At 51.8% G+C, this 25,343-nt stretch overlaps 1 protein-coding gene across 10 annotated transcripts in view; it reads right to left on the bottom strand.

Annotated features, from left to right (window-relative positions):
- SHANK2 (SH3 and multiple ankyrin repeat domains 2) overlaps positions 1 to 25,343 on the bottom strand; it is a 433,543-nt gene that overhangs the window by 191,717 nt on the left and 216,483 nt on the right. For all 10 annotated transcript variants that reach the window (XM_056801156.1, XM_056801157.1, XM_056801152.1 and 7 more), the window contains exons 6-7: positions 5,759 to 5,841; positions 3,965 to 4,089 (exon numbers count right to left, since the gene is read on the bottom strand). In XM_056801156.1, the coding sequence (XP_056657134.1) occupies positions 3,965 to 4,089; positions 5,759 to 5,841 (208 nt within the window). The remainder of the gene's footprint in view (positions 1 to 3,964; positions 4,090 to 5,758; positions 5,842 to 25,343) is intronic.

Here is a 25,343-nt window from a genome sequence, read left to right as displayed (position 1 = left end):
GTTGACTTTTAAGGAAATGAAGTCCCCATTCCTGGAAGTACTGAAGCAAAGTTGGGGTGATCCAGAGGTCAGAGATGTCAGAAAAGGGCTGCTTACATTTTTAATTTTTTTTTCAAATGGGGCGTGGAAGAGAAAGAAAATAAATGCTTATTCATTGAAAAAAAATTAAAATAATTCTTAGATTTTGTACTGGGTTGGACAAGATGATTTTTCAGTTCTCTTCTAAGTTTATAATTGTTTAATCCTTACTGTTATCCCCAGCACACTTGTGATGCCTTTGAAAGGACTGCTGAATTATTAGTTCGCCTGATTAAGAAACTGCAGAATAGTCTAGACAAGCGATCCCCAGAAGTCCTATCTCCTCAGGGCCATTGACACTTTGGCAGATCTGATGGGTCTTTCTTAGGCTGATTTAGAGTAGGAAGGACTTAAGAGCCATTCAGTCAAATCCCTTCTGTTTATAGAGAAGGAAACTGAGGTAGAGACTGATTTCACTTGCTTGACGTCCCCGAGTGTCAAGCAATAGAGTCAGCATTCGAGCTCAAGTCCTCTGACACTACATTCAGTGCCTTTTGCCCTGCATCTCAGCCAGGCGCATCTATGCTCTAGTGAGCTCCTCACATTTTCATGTGTCCGGAGTATTCTTGTGTGGATGGAGTAGAACCCCACATCAGTGAGCTCCCAGACCCAATGTGCGTCAAAGTGCTCACACACAATCTATGCCGACAGCCTGGCCCCCGATGATTCATGGTCTTTCCATCATACAGAACTCTGTGGTCTGGTGGGATCATGGAACCAGACGTGGCAAGGAGGGAAGAGACCTCAGTCAGTCCAAGCCCCGATTTCATAGAGGAGCAAGGTGTGCCCCAAGGTAGCACAGGGAGTAAGCGGGTAGGGTTGGGTTCTGAATTCGGGACCTCCCAATCCCAACCCAACAGACTTTCCACTCCATCACTGTATCCGAGGAGGTTGGAGAAGCCCTCCAACTGGGTTGGTCAGCCTGCCAATAACATAATCTAGTAGAGCAGAAAATGGTGAATGTTCACATGGAGGTGTGGAGCAAGTCTTAACTATTCTATTCACGCAGCACAGCTGGAGAAGTGTTTATGAGGTATTTCGTCTCTTGGGGAAATAGCACGAAGACAGATTTCAAAAGGTTTGACTAAAAAATAATTACCCCCCCCCCAGGCTTTGATGGTGAAATGACTTTCTTTGAGGGACCGGCCTATCTTCTGAGCAAACATTTCCTCCAAAGAAAAAAGAACCGAGGATGACTTTTACCCCCCGGCCAGTAGTGACTATCTCAGATGATAATTGCAGGGAAAACACACTCAGTGAAATTAATGTACAAAGTGGAGGAGCCACTCGAGTATCAAGAAAACAGAAACTACAGAAGTCACCAGGGCCCTCCAAGCAGCTTCCCTGGCGACAGCCACATGGAAATCATTAAGGAGAAATTCAGGAATTCATTTTTGAGCCACCAAAACAAAGTTAAACCCAACGACTCGGAACATGAAGCCCCCCAACAAAACTTCCTTTATAGGTTGGCGTTTTTCAGATAAAAGAGGGTACGCAGTTGGACAAAAATAGCACGAAGGCTCAATGTTTGCTTTCAAAATGGGAGCCTGTAAAAAAAATCCAGGTCTTATTGTAGACCAAATTTCAGGGTTGGCTACTGAGGAGAGCCACACAATACAAACTTTAAAAATCCCGGCGCTCCATTGTGCTGGGATACTAACTTGAGAACATCAAAGGCACAAAAGAGCAAACTGGGTTAGAACCGAGGGTTCCTCGAGCCCAGGGCTTGGTCTCTGGCAGGCCTGCTGAGAAATGCTTCCTGGGGGGCTTTCAGGACATTCTCCAGGCACTTCTCACTTCCTTTCTTTTTGAAACCCTCTTCAGACCTGTCATCCATGAATTCACCCCAACTGTTCATGGAAGGATGTATTTTTAGGGCAACCAACTCTGAGGGCAATTATTCTCCCCAGGACCAGCAGTCCTTTGTGTTTGCCCTAAATTGCCTTTCTGCTTCCCGGGGTGGCCCCTCACCCTGGTGTCCGGGATGGGTCGAGTGAAGCCATGATGCTGTGTAAGTTTGGATCAGAATCAAACTTTGTCCTGCCTGATCAGGGGGTCAGAGGACTTCCCACTCCCCCTTCTCGGGATGCTAGAAGCAGCCCCCGGGGGCCTCCGGAAGCAGGGAAGCCTAGGGCGCCTTTCCACAAAGCGGGATGGCAAAGGCCCAGCGGCGAGTCGTCCCTGTCCACAACGTCCCACAATACCAGCCTTCCTGGCCTTCCGCGGGTCTCCAGTCCCTGCGATGGCTCGTGTCCCTGCCCCCCCCAAAGCCAAAGCCAATCCATCCAGGCCATCCCCGGGAGGTGCCCCATGAGTCCAGCATCTCGCCGGACGAAGCGGGTCAAGAGGAACTGGCCAGCAGCGCCTCAGCCGCCGGCCGTGGTTTCTCTGGTGGCCTACCCAGCCCCGCAGCTCCCCGGACCACGAGGCACGAGCCCCGCAGTCGGTGCTGTGTTTCCCCCGCGCAGGCTGCCCTGGGGTCCGGCGGCCGGCCGGGTGTCCAGCTCACACTGTCCCCAGCGACAGGCCCGGGTACTCTATGAAGCCCGTCACCGGGGAACCGGAACAGCCTCTTAGCAATGACAGTGTGAAAAATGGCTTCGCCGAGACCCCCGCGCCCAGCTGAAGCCCGACTAGTCTAGGAAGGCCTTTGCCAGGCGGCCTCGCTCGGACCCAGAAGCCGAGGAAGCTCCCCCGGACAGCCGAGGAACACGTGTCCCCCGAGGGGCGGGTGTGGACGCCCCCCCCCTTCTCTATAACCCGGCCCTCCGGCCAGCCGCAGGGCCCTCATTCATGAATTCCGCCACTCACAAGTGAGTCCCAGGAAGCGGCTGACATCCCTCCTGCATCCTCCAGAAAGTGATTCAACTCCATTTCCCTGCACTTCCAGGCAGACGAAAATCTACTTAAAACACGAGGCAACAGCAAGCCAGAGCGTCCTCCCCTCGCGGGTGATGTCCACCACCCAAGGGCGGCCGTCCAGGAAGCACAGACGCTGCTTTTGGCGAAGGTGTCATTCCAGCCTCTCAGCCCAGCCCTCAAACGGGCCGGGGAGCATCCAGCAAGAGCCCCCACGGAAGACAGGGGACAAAACGGGGGGCCCGGCCCTTCCACGCTGGGCGATGTGGGGGAGCCACCTGGGAGGCAAGCTGGAGGCTTCTAAGCTGTCCCAGGCACTCCCCCTCCGCAGAGCCCAGGCCACCCTCCCCTGGCCTGCTGGGTGTCCAAGGCTCGAGCTTCCTCTCCTAGAAGTCCGGGGGAGGGGGAGGGGGTGTATCACCGGCCACAGCGACGCCTTTCGGGTGAGGGCGGCAAAACTCACTGGGATCCCAAAGACCAGGGACTGAGCCCGACAGTGGGAAGCAAACAGCACCCCGAAGCGCTTCCCTGCCCTCCTTCTCGCGTCAAGAGCAGCTGCAGGTTCGAGGTTTGCCGGCCCCGAGCCCCCTCCCTGTGCTCTGCCGGCTAGACTGGCCAGAGCATCACCCCAAGAGGCCTCCACGGCCCTGGACACTCTCCTTTCACACAGAGAACCTGGAGCCTCTGCGCTCCACCGTCTTTCCCTCCTCCCACCGCAACGAGGTCAGCATCACCCCTCGCTCTTTCTCAGGAGGGGCATCTGCCCCGACACCCATCCAAGGCGCTTCTCCGGCCTCTCGGCCCGCGGCCACGGCCTTCTCTGGACCTCCAACCACAAGCACGGCAGGCCGAGGCCGCCCCGAACGCCCCCCAGCATCACAAGAGCCCCCGTGGCGCCCGCCTCCGAGGATCCGCATCCTCACCAGCCTCGGCCACAGAGGAAAACAAACCACACGGGCCGCGCCAGCTCCCGAGGGCACGCCGAGCGACCCCCCCAGAGAGCCCCGGCACAGCCTCTGCGTCCTACCTCGATGAGGAAGTCTCCCGTTCTCAGGCCGGCCTGCCAGGCCACTCCTCCTTCGTCCACGGACTCCAGATACTGCAGGGCAGGGAAGGCTGGCGTCGGGGTGAACTCTTCAATGGGAGTATCAGCTTGAAGGACAAAGAGCAGAGCAGAGGCCTCACTGGGCTGTGCAGAAACATTGTAGGGCCTGCTTGGAAGCCTGCGTTCTCCTCCCGCCCCATGGCCGGAGGGAGGGCGGCCTTTGGACCTTCGGGCCAGAGGATGAGGGGCCCCCAGAGTCCTCCTGCCTCTCCCACACCCATCTGCCAGCAACAGGGAGTGATGGGCCTCGCGAGCCACGGCGACACCCTGTCATCCTCTTTGGAAGCGTCCATGACTAAACAATTTCTGTTCTAAAAATGGAAGAGATCCTCCTCTGGCATGTACGACTACCAAAACACCACGCCAAGTCACGTGGGCCATGTTCAGCGCCACAGCCATGGAGCCCGAGGGCTGGCCTGCCCATGCCAAGGGGGATGGGGCCCGGCCTGGACTCTAGTCCTAGTAAGGGAGTGCCAGGCTGGGGGGCCCTCCAAGGACTCCTGAGCTCGAGGGGGCAGAGGCCGGTCTGTGGGGACCCCCACAAGGGCTCCAGGGCTCAAGAGATACTGCCATGGGCACTGGGGGGCTGTGGGCAGACGGATAAGCTGATCCACAGATTGAAGGAAGCCAGCAGCACGCACACAGGCATTCATTCTCTCTCCCTCTCTGTGTGTCTGTGCCTGTCTCCCCCTTCCCCCTCCCTCCCTCTCCCCCTCAGTCTCTGTTAGTGTCTCTCTCTGTCTCTCTGTCTCTCTCTGTGTGTGTCTGTGCCTATCTTTCCCCTCCCTCACTCTCCCTCTCTGTCTGTCTCTGTTACTGTCTCTCTGTCTCTCTGTGTGTGTCTGCCTGGCTCTCCCTTCCCTGGCTCTGTTACTGTCTCTCTCTGTCTCTGTTAGTGTCTGCCTGGCTCTCCCTTCCCTGGCTCTGTTACTGTCTCTCTCTGTCTCTGTTAGTGTCTCTCTGTCTCTCTCTGTGTGCCTGCCTGGCTCTCCCTTCCCTGGCTCTGTTACTGTCTCTCTCTGTCTCTGTTAGTGTCTCTTTGTCTCTCTCTGTGTGTCTGCCTGTCTCTCCCTTCCCTGGCTGTTACTGTCTCTCTCTGGCTCTGTTACTGTCTCTCTCTGTCTCTGTTACTGTCTCTCTCTGTGTGCCTGCCTGGCTCTCCCTTCCCTGCCCCCCCCCCCAACCCCCTTCTGTCTCTCTCTCACACAGAGCCTGTTTGCAGACTGACCTCTAAGGAAAGTTGGACAGGGACAGGGAGGGGGCAGGGCAGGAAAGGTTCCTACTGAACCTGGGCAGAGGGAGGGAGGAGGCCCTCTGGCTGTCCTTTCCAGCCCACGTGTGGCACAGCCCGAGGGCAGCGGGCTGGCCCGGGCCTCTCCCCCAGGCTCCTTCCCGAGGCCCACCCGCGGGCCCTCTGCTTTCGCCTGCCTGGGGAGGCTGCGAAGGCTGCCATGCTGGCTCCCTCCCTCCCTCGCTGGCTGGCCTCAGCTGGAGCCCGGATTCCACCCACCGCTTGCAAGGAAGCAGGGAAGGCAGCAGCCGTGCAAAGCCATCTTGTGCAGCAGCAGAGAAGCGTTCTGCCAGGAAGGGCCCCACTCGGGAGCGGGCAGCCTCCGGGCAGCAGCGGCAGCGGCCCGGCGGCGGCCCCCGTCCCCACGCAGGCAGGCAGGCAGGCAGGCAGGCGGGCAGGCGGGCACACGCACGTGGGCTGCTTACCTTTGGCCCCCCGGAGCACGAAGCCGAAGCCCTCATTGTCCTTCTTCTGCAGGACCACCGTCTTCTCCTCGATAATGCAGTCGCTGTAGAGAGAATGGCGGGGATAGCGCCCGTTATTATAGCCCACCATCATCACGGCCGCCGCGGCTCCTCCGACGCCCGGCAGGTTCATCGTCACAGCCCCGGATCACGGCCGAGCAGAGAAGCCCCGGAGCCCGGGCGCCCTGCAGCCCCACAGGCCGGGGCGAGTGGAACGGGCAGAGACAGGCGGCGGCGGCGGCGGCGGCGGCGGCGGCGGGGGAAGCCGGGCGGTGAACGGGAGCATGACACAATGGGAGTTCAGGGGAGAACCGAGAGAGCTCTGGCGCTGTGCGCGGGGGGCTGCACTCCCGGGGAGAGGCGGATCATGTCGGCCGGGGCCCGGAAGGGGACCCTTGTGCGCTGCCGCTGCCGCTGCCGGAGCGTCCTCATTCCCGAGCCCCTCCGGCGTGGCCGAGCCCGCCGCATCTTCCGGGGGCGCCCGCGGGAAGCCCAGCTCGAGCGACATAAGGCAGCAGCATCTCGGAGAGAGAGAGAGAGAGAGAGATCGCGATCCGCTCTGCCCCCTGCCTGCGCTGGCGGCAGGCACGAGCGAGTCACCGAGCTGCTGCGCGTCGCCCCCAGAGCCCCCTCTCAGCCCAGCCGAGCTGCATGCGAGTGAGCGAGCGAGCTGCTGCAAGAAGAGCCCCCCTCCCACCCCGATCAGCTGACGAGCCGACAATGGGCACGGCGGGCAGCTGCCTTGGCGTCATCCGCCACAAACCTCCCCAGCATCAAGAATCTGCATAATTGAAATAGTAACGAGCAGGAGCTCCAGTCAAATGGCAGCCCAGAGGCTGCAGGCAGGGAGCGCGCCGGCCGGCGGGCGTAGGGCGGGCGGGGAGGGAAGAGGCTGAGGAGCCTGCAGCCTTTGCCCCCTTTCCCTTTCCCCAGGGCCAATTGCTAACTGGCTCGGCCTCAGCAACTCTGAGTGATTTTGCTAAACTAACTCTGTCTCTCTGTGTCTCTGTGTCTCTGTGTCTCTGTCTCTGTCTTTCTGACACACGCACACTCCCTCCCTCCCTCCCTCCCTCCCTCCCGCTCCCCCGTCTAGCTTTTCAGAACCGCCTCTCCTTTTAGCTTGGGGAGAGCAAACATCTGCCCACAAGCTCCTGCTCTCCAGAGAGCCCGGAGTGGTGCTGGATGCCCTGGAATGGCCAAAGCCAGCGACATGCGTCTCCTCTTGTCCCTGGCCAATGGCAGCAAGGATGGGATGAATGGTGTCCACAGTGAGCAGGGGGCTCAGGCACTGGAGGGGACAGGCCAATCTTCTTCTCCCCCGCCCCTGGGTCTCTGGCTAAATAAACAGGAGCCGGCTTAGAAAGGGGCAGGAACGCCTGGGGGCTCTCAGGGCTGAGAATGGCTTGCAGGCCTGTGACTTCCATGTATCAGAACACAGCTAAAGATGATCAGAGGCAAAATTTGAACCCAGGTCTTCTTTTTAAAAAAATTAAACCTTTACCTTCTGTCTTAGAATCAATACTGTACTGGTTCCAAGGCAGAAGAAGAGGTAAGCGCTAGGCAATGGGGGCTAACTGACTTATCCAGGGTCACACAGCTAGGAAGGTTCTAAGGGCACATTATCTCAACCCACTGAGCCACCTAGCTGCCCCTGAGCTCAGGTCTTCTTGACTCAAGTGCATTAAAGAGGAAACTGCAGGGTGTAAGGAAAACAGGCAACTTAAAAAGCTCAGTTTCTCCGGGCTGTGGCTTTCTCACCCCTTCTGGAAAGGAACTCACACCTTTGAGCCTGTCCGCTAATAAAAGGAAGTCTTCTAGAGAGCCTGATGCCCAGGTGCCTAGACTACTCCTGCTCTCTCTACCGTTTCCCTCAGAGTCCCACAGAGTAATTCCTCTCAGCCTCTCTCCTCCCCAAAAAGAATTCAGAAAGGCAGAAACCCTTTCAGCCCTGGAGGCTTTGCGGAGGGGTTGGGTGTCAGACAGCCTGAGGGATGACCAGTGGGATGGCTCAGCTTTCCTCATCTTTACCTCCAAGGCCAGAAGAGGCCTCTAGTGTAGCCCCCTCATTAGAATGTGCATGGGGTCAGAAAGACATGGGCTGATACTCCATGACTGCTTTATGCCTCAGTCTCCCCATTTGTCAAACAGGAACATTACTATCCTGTAGTTGCCTTGGACAAGTAACTTAGCTCTTTTTAGAAACACAGAATCTCAATCTGGAAAGGACCTTAGAGGCCACCTCATCCCACCCACCCCAAACAAGGAATCCTCTCTAAAATAGTCAGATACGTCCCCATATACTGTAGTAGGGAGATAAGATGTAGACACATAAATAAAATATGTTAGGATATAATTAGCACAAAAACAATATAATTAGTGCATGAATGGAGCACTAAGTGCTATGAGATCATGTGAGGAAGAAATTATTGCCAGCTTTTTTTCCCCTGGGAGTCAGAGAAGGGAAGGCTTCATGGAAAAGGTGGCATTTGAACCAGGACCAGAAACACGGTAGAATGTTGAAGGGCAGAGATTGTGTGGGCAGCCCACAGGAGATGAGGAGAAACCAGTTCTGGGGGAGTGGAAGGAGGTATGGAAGACAGCAAGAACTTTGTAAATGTTTTTACAGATGGAGAAACTCAGGCCTAGGGAGTGCCCAAGAATATATACTATAAGAGGCAAGTTTTGAACCCAAGCCCTCTAACTCCTGAGCCAACTTTCCTTAGATGTTATCACTGAACTTGATAGCATCACACTCTCCATTCTCTAAAATCTCACTTTCTTTGGTTTCTCTGCCATGACATCCTCTCTCTCTCTTTTTAGATTTTCGGAAAAGTTTTATTTAATTAGTTAATTTAGAATAATTTTCCACGGTTACAAGATTCATGTTCCTTCTCTCCTCTCCTCCCAACCACTCCCAAAGCCAGCACACAATTCCACTGGGTTTACATGTGTCATTGATCAAGACATATTTCCATATTATTGATATTTGCACTGGGGTGATCATAAGAGTCTACATCCCCTATCAATCCACATGATTGATCCTATGTTTTTCTTCTTGGTTTCTGCTTCCAAAGTTCTTTCTCTGGATGTGGATACAATCTTTCTCCTCAGTTCCTCTAGATTGTCCTGGGTCATTGCATTGCTGCTAGTAGCAAAGTTTATTACATTCGATTGTGCTACAATGTATCTGTTTCTGTGTACAATGTTCTCCTGGTTCTGCTTCTTTCACTCTGCATCACTTCCTGGAGGTCATCCCAGTTCACATGGAGTCCCTCCAGTTCATCATTCCTTTGAGCACAACAGTATTCTATCACCATCAGATACCACAATGTTTTCAGCCATTCCCCAATTGAAGGGCATCCCCTCATTTTCCAATTTTTGGCCACCAAAAAGAGCGCAGCTATGAATGTTCTTGTACAAGCATGACACTCTCTTGGTTCTCTCTGACATTGCCTCCTCCAGGTCCTCACTCACTTGTGACCACCTAAATAGAGACATTCTCCAAGGCATTGTCTTATGACTTATTAATTTCTACACACTCCTTCCTGATGACCTTAGCCACCTATTGCCCTCAACCATCACCTCTATGCTTCAGGTGCCTCAACCACCTGCAGGCCCAGCCCTACCTCCCAACCCCCAAATTCTAGACCATTTCCTTTATTTCTTGCCTGCCACTCTTAGTAAATTCTCCTTCAAACCAGCTGCTCTCTTGACTTCCCTACAACTAAAAGTGCATGCACTCCTACAATCCCCAAGATCTGGCTTTGGTGCCAGCTTCTGCTTTTTCATCACCCTCATTCTTCAGCTAATCAGGTACTGTGAATTTTAGATTTACTCCAACCTGCTTAGTCTTTAGAATTCTAGCCACCAGGAATGTAGACACCCCACTTAAGGATTGAGTGTGGGGGAGGAAGCTCTATGACCTACGTGTGCTAGCAAGTGACAAATCAGAAACAACTGACTGACCCCCTGGGCTATCCAAAGCCAAGTTTAAGCCACCATTGGTACATGTGAGACACAGGAAGTGATGTGAAGAATTGCCGTTATATTTCGCATCACTTCCTGTGAGAGGGGCTTGGCAGTGGAACTTGACTGTGGAGGAGCTCCAGTGTGAGACTTCAGACTGCTTCCCTTAGGCAGTCATGTGGTGAGTGCAAGGCTTACTCCCCTTTCCTTGACTTTTCTGGAGGCACAAGCCTCTGGGGAGGCCCATCTCTTAGGACTCCCTTTCTCTTGGCTTTCTGGAGGCACCAGCCTCTGAGGAGGTCCCTCATCTTGGAGAAGGCCTCGTGGCTGGAAGCTGTGCTAGATTTAATCCTCGGCACCCCCCCCCTTCCCTGGGCCTCTGAACTCCTGCCTGGTATATCTCTCCCTTTCCTTTCTTTCTTTCTTCCTTAATATTTTCACTGCATTGTAAATAAGCCACCATAAAATTCCATTCTGATTTGAGTATTTCACCCTTGAAATACTGAGAATTTAAATCCCTGGCGACCAACTAAAAATATATTCAGTCCAACCATAAGTTTTACCCCTAAATAGTACCAACTGCTGTTGGTTATTCTGCCTCCACCCAATCTCCCATATCCCATCTTTGCTTTCAATCCCCATGCCCACCATTACCGCCGAGGTTCTCATGGGCACCCATATGAACCCAGTGCATTAGTAATCTTCAAAGTCATTCTACCACTTCCCACTTCTGTTCTTTCCAACCCAGCCTCATCACTGATGCAAGCACAACAGAAATCATCACTCATCTTGAGATAAAGTCTACAATGGCTCCCTATTGCTTACAGAATAAAGTGCAGATCTTTGTTTCTAAGGAATAATGTTTGAAAATGACCAAATAAAATGTTTAAACTGTAAAAAAAAAGAATAAAGTGCAAATAATTTAGCCTGGCACTCAAGTCCTTTCATAGTATGACTTAGTCTATAGGATTTCCTCCAAACAGAATGTAAGATCAACAATGTCCTTAATACATACTTGCTGAACTGTTGAAAGTCTTGTGAACTGATCTAACCATGCTGGAAGGCAATTTGGAATCATAACCAAAGCATTCGGAAACTCTGTATACTCTCTACATATCCCTATTAGCTCAGATTCCCAGAGAGCTCTAAAGAAGGGGAAAGGAACTAAGTGTCTAAAGACTTTTTAGCAGCCTTTTTTATGGCAGCAAAGAACTGGAAGCTAAAGGGATGTCCATCAATTGGATAATGGCTGACAAAGCTGTGGCATATGATTGTGACGGAAGGCTACTGTGCCATAAGGACAGGATGGACAGGACGATGCCAGGAAAACCTGACAAAAAGTGACGCAGAGTGTAGTGAGCAGAACCAGAACATGGTGCCCGGTCACAGCAATAATACGCAAGTTGCTGCTGTGGAGGACATAGTTATTCTCAGCACTACAAAGATCCAGGGATCCAGGGCAAATCCAAAGGACTCAGGACGAAAGATGCTCTCCACCTCCAGAGCAAGAACTAAGGGAGTCTGAAGGCAGATGGAAGAAGCCCATTTCTCACTCTATTTTTTCCATGTTTTTTTGTTTTTTGGTCATATGTGTCTTCTTAAGCAACATGATGGCAATGGAAAATTGTACTGTGTGATGGCCCTTGTATAACCGATATAAGATTGCTTACTGTCTCAGGGAGGGAGAGAATTTGGAACTCAAAATGTGAGAAAACAAGCGAATGTTAAAAATTATGTCTCCATGTCACTGGGAAAGGATGAAATATTAGTAAAAAGTGCTTGTTGATTGGATAAATGAAGGAACCAGAGATTTGTATTCAGAGGATCAGTGTTCAAATCCTGGTTTTACCAAGATGTGCCAAAAGGAGAATTATCACCATCTTTGACCGGTTATTGGACTATGTCACTGAGGGCACAAGTTTTGTTGAAGCAACATGTAAGAATCCAGAACTTGACTAGATAGCCACTGAGGATGATCTGACAGAAATTTCCATTTGCACACCTCTCTGGTCAGTTCTCTGGGCCTCAGTTTCCTCAACTATAAAACAAGGGGATTGGACAAGATGCCATACACAGTCCTTTCTACATCTATGATTGCCCCTTTCCTTCCCCATGTCCCAATAAGGTATTGGCTACTAAAACATTTTGGCACAAGGCAGGAGAAAAAGCCATGGCTCCATAGTCTGAGCGTCTAAGGGGCTCCAGGTTCGGATCTTGGCTCTGCTGTTTACTGCCTTCAACATCTTGGGAACGTTACTTCCTTGGTCTTCAGTTCCCTCATCCGTAAAGTGAGGGGTTTGGACTAGATGGCATTGGAACCCCTCCCCCCTTTAGCTCTCCATTTGTGACCCTAAGATTCCTCTCCCCATCCCCTTGGCTCTATCCATCCTGGAGACCATCTCCCACACTTCATTCTCTCACCTCTGCCGAGGAACAGGAGCAAAGGAAAGAATGTACGTGGCCACATTTTTAAACCTAATGTGGGATTCATGGGAGTGTGGAGAAAAGACATCCAAATGATAAGATGGGCTGCTGAGCTATGAACCTGTCAATAACTACCTGGAGGGTGGTGGGAGGGAGGTAGTCGATTCACCGAGCGAGTGAGCGAGCAGGCGAGAGGCAATTGCAGAGAACTTGTGGTGGGAGGTGAGCAAAGAGAGAAAGGAAAGCCAAGCCAAGCCAGTCCCCGTGGTCCCTGCCCCCTGGGGCCGAGCCTATTTCTGCAGTTAAAGACAGGTGAACAAGAGCTTTGGAAGCCAGAGGGCCGGCACTAAGCTCCATCCAAAAGGCTCTGGCCCAGGCTTGGAAGCATTCTTCTCTGGGCTACCCGGGGGAAGGTTCTGTACCACAGGGAAGCAGCTTGGAGAGGGGATCATGGGAGATGCTCATTTCCAGTCATCTCTGCTGCTTTTATAAGCCCGAACGGCACAAAGCGAAGATTCCCAACACCAAGTCTGACAATTGGAGGCTGCTAGCTGGCCCCTGGCTCCACCCTGGCTCACACACATGAACGGAGCATGAGAGCCGGGACTCCCTGGAACCCTGCCACAAGGCAGCCCCTCTCAGCGCTGGGAGAGGCCCAGGACATGGGCACACTTCTCCAGGGCTGGGAATCCCTGTGTCTCTTCTTGCACGGCCAGCCGCCCTCCTCCCTCTGTATCTCAGAATGGGAGAGGCTTCCGAGTCAGGTCCAAAGCCCATCCGCTCCGCTGATCAGGCGGAGAAGGTGACATCCTCGAGTCCTGGATAGCGGGGACTCGCTTCGGAACCACGACCAGCCTATGCCGCGTCACTCCTTCCTGAATTCATCTCACAAGGTGGCCTCAAGTGAAAACAAGGGCTGTGGACTGTGGATTTGAGGTATCATCCTGGCTGGGACTAGCCTTTCCCCACCCAAACCCTCACCTTCCATCTTGGAGTCAGTACTATGCATTGGTTCCATCACAGAAGAGAGGTAAAGGCTAGGCCATGGAGGTGAAGTGACTTACTCAGGGTCACACAGCAAGAAAGTATCTAAGGCTCATTTGAACCCAGGACCTCCCATTTCTTGGCCTGGCTCTCCATCTGCTGAGCGACCCAGCATCCCCCACGACGACTCTTCATTATTGCTCACTATTGGCGGTGGTGGATGCACGTGCTCATTCCCCGGAATAGGGAGATCTGCTACCGACTGTCTTTTGCTGACTTGTGGATGAAGGCTGGTTGGAGGGAGATCTTTGGCCCACAGATGAGTGTCTGTGGCATGGCCATCTCTCAGGAAGCATGCGAGGCTGACCTGAAGCAGGGGCTTCCCGATGTTCCAGCAGGGACTGATTCCTTTCTCTCCACATCCCCAGCACGTAGGCAAGGACCCAGGAACCCATGAGGACACTCGATAATTGCCTTTGTAGTGCTGTGTCCAGTGGCAGGAAGACACGGATTCAAATCCTACCTCTCCCATTTTCTTCCCATGGGTCCTTGGGAATTAGCCTTTGTGTGGCTCAGGCAAGCCTTGGGGCTGGTGAAGGGCGAATCTGCTCATCCTTTACATTCTTGTTATTGCTGTGATCCCGGATCCCCATAAATGACCGGAGGCATCCCTGGGACCGGAGGCTGGACCTTGGAGGAGCACCAGCTGGATCCAGAAGCTGACAGTAAGGGGAACAAACGCCATCAGGCTGAAGAAGATGGCACTGCGCTGCCCTGGGGATCCTGGGTCCCTGCAGCCACCCGGGAGAGGCAGAGAGCTGAGTCAGGAAGGCTGGATCCAAATCACATCTCTCACACGTATTGGCTACTTGAGCCAGTACCTCAGTTTCCTCATCTGCAGAAGGAGAAGGTTGCACTCAGTAGCTGCCAAGGTTCTGTCTATCTCTAAGCTGATTCTCTTCTGATGCTGTGCATTCACTTGGGGGCAGCTCCATGGCACAGGACATCACGTTGGGTCTAGAATTCTTGAGTTCAGATTAGGCTCAGACCCCAGCTGTCTGACCCTGGGCAAATTGCACAGCCCTCTTTGCCTCAGTTTCCTTGTCTGTAAAATGAGCAGGAGAAGGAAATGGCCACCACTCCAGGATCTTTGTTTAGAAGACCCCAAAAGGGGTCATAAAGAGTCAGACATGGCTGGAAAATGACTAAACAACTACAACAGAGAAAGTAATAGGTCCCAGCGAGAGGATGGAAAGGAAGGGACCTGCTGGTGATGAAGGTTGACTGATGGGGCAGCTCTGCTTAACCAGCACTCATAACCTGGCTACTGTTGTTTTAAAAGCAGAGGACAGAAGGCATGAAGGTGGTGCAGTGGATGGGAAGCCAGGCCTGGTGACTGGAGATCCTGGGTTCAAATGTGGCCTTAGGCACTTCCTAATGGTGTGACCCTGGGCAAGTCATTTCACCTCCATTGCCTAGCTCTTACCACTGTTCTTCCTTGGAACCAATACACAGTATCCATTCTAAGAGGAAACATGAGGGTTTAAAAGGAAGAAAAGCTGATGATGGAAACCAAACAAGACAAACAAGAAATATTCTCTTTGTGTCCTCCTGCCTTAGCACAGTGCTTTGTACAGGGGAAACACTTGGTCAATGTATTCATTCATTCATTCATTCATTCATTCATTCATACATCCATTCATCCATCCATCCATCTATTTATTCACTCAGGGAACTTCCATTCAATCGAGGGATACAGAACCTACAGAGTTAAACCCAAGATACTTTAAGGAAGAAGCTGGGACTGAGCGATGACGGTCTGGGGCCAGGAAGGAAGGGCATGAACACTTCAGGGAAGGTAGCTCTTAAGCGGAGCCCTAAGGCAGCTGGTGCAAACATACAGTGGTGGGAGATGAAAGAGCACATCTGGGAGACAGTCAAGTGAAGGCAGAGTGCATGGGGAAGTCTGGGAAGACAGGATCAACCTACACAGTGGAGGAAGTCCTTGGCGCCCAAGATGGGTCCCTGGGATTTGATTGTAGAGGCCAGAGGGCACGGCACAGATTCTTGAAAGGGAGTGATGGGGTCAGACCTGGCAGCTGCGGAGAGGAAGAGACTCCAGGGAAGGAGCGGGGGTGGCCCTGAACTCTGGAGGTGGGCCAATCAACCAATAAGCAGTTAAGGGACGGAGTGCTGTCCCTGGGGAGGTGGGGATGGATCCTGTGTAGGACGGCCATCAACCTGATGCTGGATCTGGGGGTGCTAAGCAGGAGGGAAGGGGGGCAGGATTTCCAGGCCACACACCTGGGTGGAGGAATTGGCTTGGCCAGGGGCCTGTGACCCATGTACTAGACTGAGCTCAGGGCACATACACCTAACGCAGTGCACCCTACAAAGTCACGTGAGGGGTCACGGCTCTGCGGAGGAGCTCTGAGAAACTAAGAGAACCCTTTGGAGTGACTCTTGTGCCCTTGGACAGGAGGACACTGACTTGCCCAGGTTAATATGAAATGTCATTGGGGAGGAGGAGGAGGATGGTGACATCTAAATCAATCAACTGATAAACAAGTGCTTCTTTCAAAAAAGCAAACTCTGAAGGATGTGATGGAGGAAACCCAGGGCCCTTTGAAGTTGGAAATGTGTTTCCTCCCCTGTAAAACAAGAGGATGGAATGAGATGAGAGACCACGTGATGTAATGAAAAGAATGAAGGATTTAGAGGCAGGAAGCCCTGGGTTCGAATCCCACTTCCATGTGCCCATGGGTTGATCAGCTCAACTCTCTGGGCCTGTTTTCTCCTGCCAAAATGAGGGGTGCAAACCTCTAGAATTCCTTCCAGCTTTAGATCAAATGTGCAAGTCCTGAGGCTGCAGGGAAAAACCAATAAGCAGCAGCCAACTGAGCTCTGTTCCTTAAGCCCACATATGTGTGTTTCAGCACAGGCCGAGTTATGCAACTGTCCAAGGTCCCTTTCGCCCCACGGGCCTTTGACCCAAGAGCTGGAGGCTGCCTTTGTCACTGCATTGTGCTCTGTTCCAATGTGGGCTGCTGCTTGCCCTCCAAAGGATGTGGCAAGGACCTGGAGGCTGGCGGGTAACCATCCTGCCAGTTGGTGTTGAGGATTTATCAGTCACTGAACAAGTTCCTCTGGCAGCATCTCCTGATCCTGGAGGAGATGAAAATAGAGGGCCACAGGAAGTCAGGCTGCCCCTGGCAGGGAGAGGATGAACCCCGAGGTGGCTTCCCTGTTGCTCATGGAAGGGACAGACTATGGCATTTCGATTTGTACCCTGAGGTCTGCTTGGGAAGAGCAGATGGTGACAACTGAGGATGGAGGAGTCTCTGTAGTGATGGTGACCCTGGCATCTGCCACATCAACGATTTTTCCTCCTCGAATTTGGACAAAAGTCTCCGTCACTAACTAACTAACGACAGCACCCCCTTCCCAGGTTTGTTGTGAAGATCCCAGGAGAAAATCTGTGTAAAGTGCGTGGCTCATCCCAAAGTCCCCAGGAAGTGCTAGTTATTATTGTTATGGTTCTTATACTGCTAGTCTCTCAAATACGCTCATTGCGCCTATTCAGTTTCCGTGGCATACTCCTCCATCCATCCATCAGCTACACACAGAGAGGCAGTCATACCCTTGATCTTGCCACCACCCACAAATGTTCCACTTCCATGTTCATGAACTCTGAAATCCCTTGATCTGATCATAATATTGTACCATCCCATCTTTCCCTGTGCCACAGGGCCCCGAACCTGGCTCTTCCAATTCACTGGAGCCTCAAAGCTCTTCAGCCTTCGATCCTTTTTCATCCTCTGACCCTGCTTACACTCTCTTTCTTTTGCGAGCCAGCTCAACTCGCTCCTGTTCTCTGCTCTCCACTCCCTTGACCTCTCGTCTCTTGGCAAACACAGCTGGATTACTCCAAACCCCAAACCTGGATTACTCCCCCTATTTACTTGCCTTGTCACCAATCACTGGTACTGCCAGATGGAGTTTGGAAATCTTGAAACCAATGATCAAGTCCTCCACTTACTCATGTTATCTAAGCTCTACTGAGCTCTCCTGGCAGCAAAGCAATCCTGCTCTGATTGATTCTTTATCCTGCTTACCACAAAGGCCACCCCAAACCCCAGGCTCTCATAATTCACCTTCCTCCCCACCTGCTCCGCTTAGGACTTCAAATCCTATTCCCCCCCACCCACCCAAAGGAGGAAGAGAGCAGAGAGACAGACAAACGGAAAAAGAGAAGAGAAGCTCTCTACCAAGAATTCCCTCTTCTCCCCTTCTCCTTATTTTACCTCCCTCTCCCACATAGCTCCAGTTTCTGATCATGAAATGATCCTTTCTCTTTGCCAAGGTCAACTCCTGTACATTGTTTTGAGTGCTTTTCAGTCATGTGAAGCTCCTCATTATCCCATTGGGGAACTTGGCAAAGAGTGATTTTCTGTTTCCTTCTACAGATCATTTTACATATGAGGAAAACTGAGGCAAAGAGTGAAGTGACTTGCCCAGGGTCACACAGCTAGTAAGTGTCTGAGGCCAGATTTGAACTCAGGATGATGAGTCTTCCTGACTCCATGTCCAGCATTCTATCCACCACGCTACTTAACTACATGTTCTCATGATTCCACTCCTCATCTGTTCTCCAGTAGACTGCTCCCACAGTCACTTGTACTTTGTAGTTTTCAATATCTTCCCATCTACTGGATCTGTTCTTCCTGTCCCCCTTATCCTTAAAAACATCTCCCTTGATCCTACCACCCTCAGTATCTATTACTCTCTGTTTCATTTCCTTTGCTGCTAAACTTCTGGGAAAAGTTGTCTAAACCTGACACCTCTGCTCTCTTCTCCCTCTTTTGTGAATGAAACCCTCTGCAGTCTGGCTTTGGACCTGATCGCCTAGAACTGCCACCACCACTTTAAAAGTCATTTGTATCTCTTAATTGCCAAATCCAATGGCTTTTTCTCTGGAGTACTGGATACCTTGTCCTTGTAGATAGTTTCGCTGACCTGGATTTCTATGTCATTTACTCTCTCCTCCTCCCTCTACTTCTCTAAACTGTCTTAGACTCCTTTTTCTGGATCATTACTCTACTATGCCTCCTAACTGTCAGTCATGTCCAAAGCACAGTCCTGGACCTTCTTCTCTTTCCCCATTAAAAAAAATAGGGATGGGGGCAGTAAGGTGCCTCAGTGAACAGAGAGCTAGGTCTAGAGTCAGGAGGTCCTGAATTCAAATGTGGCTTCAGACACTTCCTCGGTGGGTGACCCTGGGCAAGTCACATAACCCCCCATTCCCTAGCTCTTACCCCTCTTATGCCTTGGAACAAATACAGAGTATTGATTCTAAGCCAGAAGATAAGGGTTTTAAATCTATCTATCTATCTATCTATCTTTCTATCTATCTATCTATCTATCTATCTATCTATCTATCTATCTATCTATCTATCCATCCATCCATCCATCCATCCATCTACCTATCCATCTATCTATCTATCTATCTATCTATCTATCTATCTATCTATCTATCTATCTATCCATCCATCCATCTATCCATCCATCTACCTATCCATCTATCTATCTATCTATCTATCTATCTATCTATCTATCTATCTATCTATCCATCCATCCATGTATCCATCTATCCATCCATCTCTCTATCTATCTCTCCATCCATCTATTTATCCATCCATCCATCCATCCATCCATCCATCCATCCATCCATTTCTCTTTCTACCTGTCTGTCTATGCATGTATGTCTCTCTAGAGAATCTGCACTCTTTTGGTAATTTCGTTATTTCACAAGAGCATAACTATCATCTATGACAGATTCTTCTCAGATCCAAATATTGAGCCTTAATCTCTTCTGAGCCCCAGTTGTGGATCTTGGATGTCCTATAGGTGCCTCAAACTCAACACAAGCAGGCAGAGCTCATCTTTCATCCAAACCGTACCCTCTCCTCAAATCCTGTCACCTCCAAGTCCTGCAGGCTACAATTTTGGGGTTATCCTTGTTTTCTCATTCACACTCCACATCTCTAATCAGGCACCAACTATTGTCTTTGGCACTTTCATGATGCCTCTTGTGTCCACCCCTTTCTCTCTGGTCATAAGTCCATGCCCCATTGGCACCCTTGCCTCAAGTCTCTCTCCACTCCATTCCATCCTCCCCAGCTGCCAAGATGATTTTCCAGAAGTGCAGTCCCACCAGATCATTCATTCCCCCGCATACCTCTCAACAGACTCCCGTGTCTCCCTATTATCTACAGGCTCAACTACAAAGTCCTTTGACATTTCAGCTCTTCATGAGCTGGCCATTTGCTGCCACTCTTGTCTCCTTCCACTTTATTCTCCCCATTACTCTATAGTCTAGTGTCACCAGACTCCTTGCACATGTTTCATTTCCCATCTCCATGCCTTTGCATTGGATGTCTTCTATGAACACATTTGTCCTCCTCCTCATCTTCACCCTGACATCCCTGGCTTCCTTCCAGGCTCATCTGAAATATCACCTTCTTCAGGAGGCCTTTCTGGTCCTGGTCCTCCACCCTAACCCTCCTCATCTCCCCCATACCTCCCACCACCACTTGAGCCTTCCCTTCTGAGGTTATCTCCCTTCTGCTCTGCCTGTATCATTTATGAATGAATGTATGTCTGTATTCACTTCCATGATGTTTCCCCATTGGGCTATGAGTTCCTTGAAGGAATGGAATGATTCTTCGCCTCTCTTTGTAGACATGAAGACAGGCACACAGTAGATGCTTAATAGTTGCACACTGCCTGACTGACCCGTATATTGTGGCCTGAAACCTCAACAACCATCCTTTATATAACCCATGCTACATTTGAGAGGTCTCCAGTGATGCGGAACTCTGCCCCTCCCCAGGCAACTCGATCTTCTGGGATGGTTCTCCTTGTGAGAAGGATTTCCTGGCACGCCACTCCCTGCCCAACCGCTCCTGGCTCTGCCCCCTGGGGCCAAGGGTGACCCCTCCTCCATAGGACTGCCCTTCAGCTCCACGGAGACAGCTCGGTGCTATTACAAAGCACTTCAACTTGGCATTATTCTACTCAACATTTTTCTGTGACTTTCCCGTAGAAAGGATGGGAAGTTTCATGTCTTTTAATGGCCCCCCAAGTGGCTGAGTACTTATTTTCCTAAAGGGGAGTCTTTCCTGTAGATGTTTTTAATGGGAAAATAATACTTCTGATGTCTGCTGAGTGATTCGGTCTCTGTGTGTACTCATCCCTGCGTCTGTGCTCTTTCTTTTGTCCCTTCTCTCCGCTCGCGGCGCCCCTGTGAGTCGAGTGTCACCTACTAGCCACAAGAATGGACATTTCCCAGCATCCTCTCCAGGCCAATCCCCCGGATAAGCATTCACTAAGTGTTTACTGTACACTGGGCACTGAAGACTGTGCAAGGGATACGCTCTAATTAACAGCAAGTTCTTCCTTTCCATCAGGGCCAAAGTTGCCTCTCTGCATCTCTCCTTCTGTTCCCATCTCCCCATTGTTCCTTGTCCTGTTTCCTGGGGCCTCCCCTCCTCTCCAGGGCAGCCTCAAGAAACAAAGCTGTATCTCCTACAGGGAGGCAATTGGTCAGTCAATCACTGATCCTGCCTGACAGTAACAGCCATCCTCCCTAGGCCCAGCTCACGTTCCATTAGCCCTTTCAGATCTGCCAACACACTGCTTGGCACAGTAAGTGCTTTTCCTGGGTCCAAATCTGGCCTCAGCCACTTCCCAGCTGTGTGACCCTGGGCAAGTCACTTCACCCCCATTGCCTAGCCCTTACCACAATTCTGCCTTGGAACCAATACACAAGATGGAAAGTGGGAAGGTAGGTTTTTTAAGTGTTTCTATCACATCCTTTGATATGTCCTCTCCTGTCCTTCTCCTAAAACCCCTATGAGGAAAGCATCAGGAGGCCTGTTTTACCCGAGAGAAAGTGCACAGGGCTAGGGATTAGGCCAGTGGCTTCATTTGTCTGAGAAGCTCCCAGGTGAGGGAACTCTACTAATGAAGCCTGGTACCGTCTCTACCACTGACTTCAACGCTCGGAGGGTTGAGCTGAGAGTCAGTGGCTTGGCTGGCACAGGTAGACCCAGTTCTTCCTGTCTTTGAGGGCAGCTTCCCCCACTTTGCCCACTGCTGAGGGGCCATGCGTGTCAAAGGTGCTATTTGAACCCAAGTCTCTCCTGATGGTTCTTGTCACCTACCACAAGACAATGGCGAGGGAGAGAGTAAAGGAAGAAAAGAGGCCGGTGCAAAGGCTTGGTGTCTGCTTCTGTTCAGGAGCCGCTGCTGACCCTGAGAAGCACTGGCTGGCCAGATCGAAGGGGGACCAGGACCATGGCCCCTCACCGAAACCCAGGGAAAGAGAACTCGGGAGCCGCGTGACTCGATGGTTCTTTTTAGAGATGTGAAGAACGATGAGTAAGGCTGGAGGAAAGGCTGAGGATTTTGTAATTAAGAAATCATTGGTTACCTCTGAAAAAAAGGTTCATCGAGGTGGTGGGGCCCAAGGCCAGACTGCTGGCAGCAGTAATGAGGAAATCAGAAGGAAGCTGAAAGAAAGAGGAGCAGCAGCAGCAGTAGCAGAGGAGGTTGAGAGGGTCACAGAAAGGCTTTTCATTTGGGGGCAGGTCAGAATATAAGCTTAGTGATCCCACCAGGTTAGGTGGGTAGGCCAGCATCAGCAGCGTTCTAGTGACCAGCAACAGCCCTCGGGGGGTCAGGCGGCTTCCTAAAGAGATTTTTAGGAGCTCAGTAGTCAGCCCCTCCCGGGGACATCCCCAGACATTCCCTTCATTTTAAGAGCCTTTCGAGGAAGCAGGGGGAGAAGGAGCAGAGAAACAAATAGGAAGGAAGGAAGAGAAGGTGTGGAAGAGAAGGAGCAAAGCCCAGGCGGGCTTTTGATGGAGGACTGAGATGGGGATGGAGAGATGGTGAAGGGGAGGACAGGAGGGGGGCCATCTCATTCTGTGAAACTGGCCCAAAAGAGGAGAGGAAGAATGAGGGGCCAAAAAGGAGAAATGGGGGATGTGAGTGTGTATGTGGGGGGGGGGGTTAAAGCCCCAGGAAGATAGCTGAAGGTAGGGAGAAGATTCAAGGTTGAGAATGAACTGGTCAGAGATGGATGACAGGACTAGAGAGCAAAACGGCTCATCACAGGCAGTTGCGGGGACAGAGAAGAATAAAAAGTCTCAGAAAACGGGGGGGGGGCACAGTAAGGCCAGAGGAGGGGCCTGATTTCTCATAACAAGGAGTTTGGGCGTCTGATGGGACTCTCCAGACACTGTTCCTGTTGCAGGGAGGTCCTGTGACCCCTCTCCAAATTTCCTGGCACAAAGGTTACAAGCACACCCCCTTTGCTAGCACAATCGAGTGGATTTGAGACAGATCCTGCAGCTCCCAGGGAGGTCCAGGGCATGAGGAGTGACTGTCGGGGAGTGGGTTTCTCACCTCTCCGCCCCCCTCTCTTAGGCAGAAGCTGGGTGCTGGCCACGGCTTGGGGAACAGGGAAATGGATGGGAAAGCAGAGCTGCCCCCTTCATTGCTCTGCTCCACCCTGTAGTCAGGATTTGGACAGAGCCTGGGTTACTGTTAGAGCTCAGCAGAACTGGGATACTATTAGAAAGAGGTACCTCTAGGGAAAAGCCGAGGCAGTGACTGTCCTAGAAATTCCCCACCAGATGGAAATGAGAAAGGAAGGCAGCACGACAATGACAGAGCCTGGGAGAACCACAGGAGCCCTGAGTGACCTTGGCAGGTATTCCCTCTACTGCTACTGCTTGTCAGCTCCAGCCATGCTCTGCAGAAAGCCACTGCTCTTGTCTGCAGGGTAGCCCTGTGGGCTGGGGGTGGGGGAAGCGTCCGGAAATGCTAGCGAGTATTATTGTGGCCCCTGGAATCAGTTAGTTTATTCAGAGATTTTATATGGGTTTCGAGAGAATGATCTAAAGGAAAATGGTGGCCCCGCTGTTCTCTTCAACTGAACACTCGGCGGCCGGCCTCTCATTCAGGAGGATCACATTTTTTGTAACTGAACAAATGTTTTGCCATTCAGGACACCCCCAGACACAGACAGGATGAAAGGAAGGATGTGTGCCTTGTCCAGTGACCGGAAGGCTTCCATGTCCTCCACGAGGTGCGTGCACTTTGAAACCCTTTGATTTCAGGGAGTTCAGAGCTTAGGAGTATTGGTGCAACTTCTATTTTTAAGTTGTTCCTAAAATGGTAGACACGGAGGTTATATCCAAGGATCTGTAGGCAACAGCTCCATCCATAATGGTGCCCTGCTGCCAGCCCAAGGTCTGCCAATTCCTCAGGGGTCATTGGGAGTGGGAGGGGGGTTGTCAACCAGAGGAAAAGGAGCTGGGAGTAGAGCCTTCTGGCTACCTGATCATTTCCTTTCAGGGATTGGATAGATGGGAAACGTTTACAAATTGCAATGGTACAATCTGTCTTGAGAGATACGCACTGGCCCCCCGTCATTTCTAGTGCCAGTGTTCTGATCCTTTGCCAGCCTCATAAAACCCTCCACTGGGCAAAAACCACGCACGACTCTCCATGGATCCCTCACTTCTTTGTCTCTGCCTCGTTGGCTGGTTTCATGTGGCTGTCACCCATGGAAGGCCTTTTGATGCCATTCTTGGACTGTGCCATTTCGTAGGCTCCCTCCGGAAGTGAACCCCTTTTGATTCTATTCCAGCAATCTAGTGGCACCCTCCATTCCGTGCAATGAGGTCTGGGGGTTCCAAGAATGTTTCTGAAAGCTTTCAACAGCCTTAACAGGGAAGGACTTGCCATTATTGTCACTATTATTAGTTTCTTCTTCTTCCTCCTGGTTTCAAAGGCTTCTAGACAAGGCTATGCAGGAGGAGGCTTATTGCCTAAGCACCCAAGGAGAGGCACCCTTGATGGGGTGTCTATTTCTTTTGCTCCCCACCCCCTCCTCTGTGGTGAGTGAGTGCTAATCATTCACTCGGGGAATTAAACCCAAAGCTCTTCGCTGATTCTTCATCTCAGCTGCCAGACATATTTCTGGAAGGCTCTTCTTGGAGCGACTCGTCTATTCTGGGGACGGCGAGGGGATGATGAATGAGGGTAATTCCCTCCTAAATCAGAAGGCTGGCGTCTGAGAGGAGCTGAGGCTAAAGCCTGAGTACGGGAAGGGCAATGGAGCTCCCTGGAAGGGAATCAGACGTGCTGCCAACATGGCACTTCTCTCTGCCTCCCCAACTCCAATCAGGTCAGCCGTAGAAAGGCACCCTCCCTCTCCCCTGGGACTCCTTCCAGCCGTCCCCCCTTCTGACTTACACGATAACGAACAGACGGAAGCCTTCATAGAAACAAATAACATGTGCAAAGACCTCGACTCTGACAAAATGATCTCGTTACTTTAGCGTCCAGCACCGGCCGGGCCAGGGGCCCCTCACAGTTGGGGAGGGCATCTGCAGAAGGTGGGACTGTCCCTTAGGAGAGCCCCGGGACACCCAAAAGGGCTGTCCTGGGGGAGCCGGGCACACACAGGGTTGGCTTTCCACGGCACGAAGAACAAACTGCAGATGAAACTGTGGTCTGTGATTTCGGGTTCGCAGAACCCTTGACAGCTCATCTCACCCTGTGAGCTGGGTGCTGTGGGGTGTCTCCACTGTACTGTGCGATAACAATATGGACATTATTGGCAATAATACGAGCAGCGCCCGAGGCTCCCAGCCTGGCACCTGCTCCTGAAAATCCTCGCCGTCTCTCAGACTCAATGCACGGCAAAGGGGAGCGCCCAGGGTTAAGGGACTTGCTTAGGGTCATACAGTGAGGGAGGCTCTGGGGCCAAATCTGAACCCCAATCCTGCCCATCTGGGCCTGGCAGTCTGCCCATTGGGCTACCTCGATGTCCCCTGATGTACCACTGATCTATGACATCAGGTCATCGAGGGCAACTCATGTCAGCCCCTCCCCTGGCCCCATCCTTCTATCGTGGAATGGGGGGGGAGGACAGAGGAGGGTCCTCAGCACACGCTCAGGCTCCACCCCCCCACTGTACAGGATAGACCCCAGGACAGAGGACAGATGGAAAAGACCTTTACCGCCTAGATGGAGCATTGAGGGAAACTGGCCGAGTAGGGGTGACAGGGGCTGACCCAGCACTCAAGGCTCTCCT

Source organism: Monodelphis domestica, chromosome 6, assembly GCF_027887165.1.
Source record: "Monodelphis domestica isolate mMonDom1 chromosome 6, mMonDom1.pri, whole genome shotgun sequence".
NCBI classification, from domain to species: Eukaryota; Metazoa; Chordata; class Mammalia; order Didelphimorphia; family Didelphidae; genus Monodelphis; species Monodelphis domestica.
The sequence above is the reverse complement of the archived record's forward strand: the minus strand, read 5'-3'. Positions and strand labels throughout refer to the sequence as shown.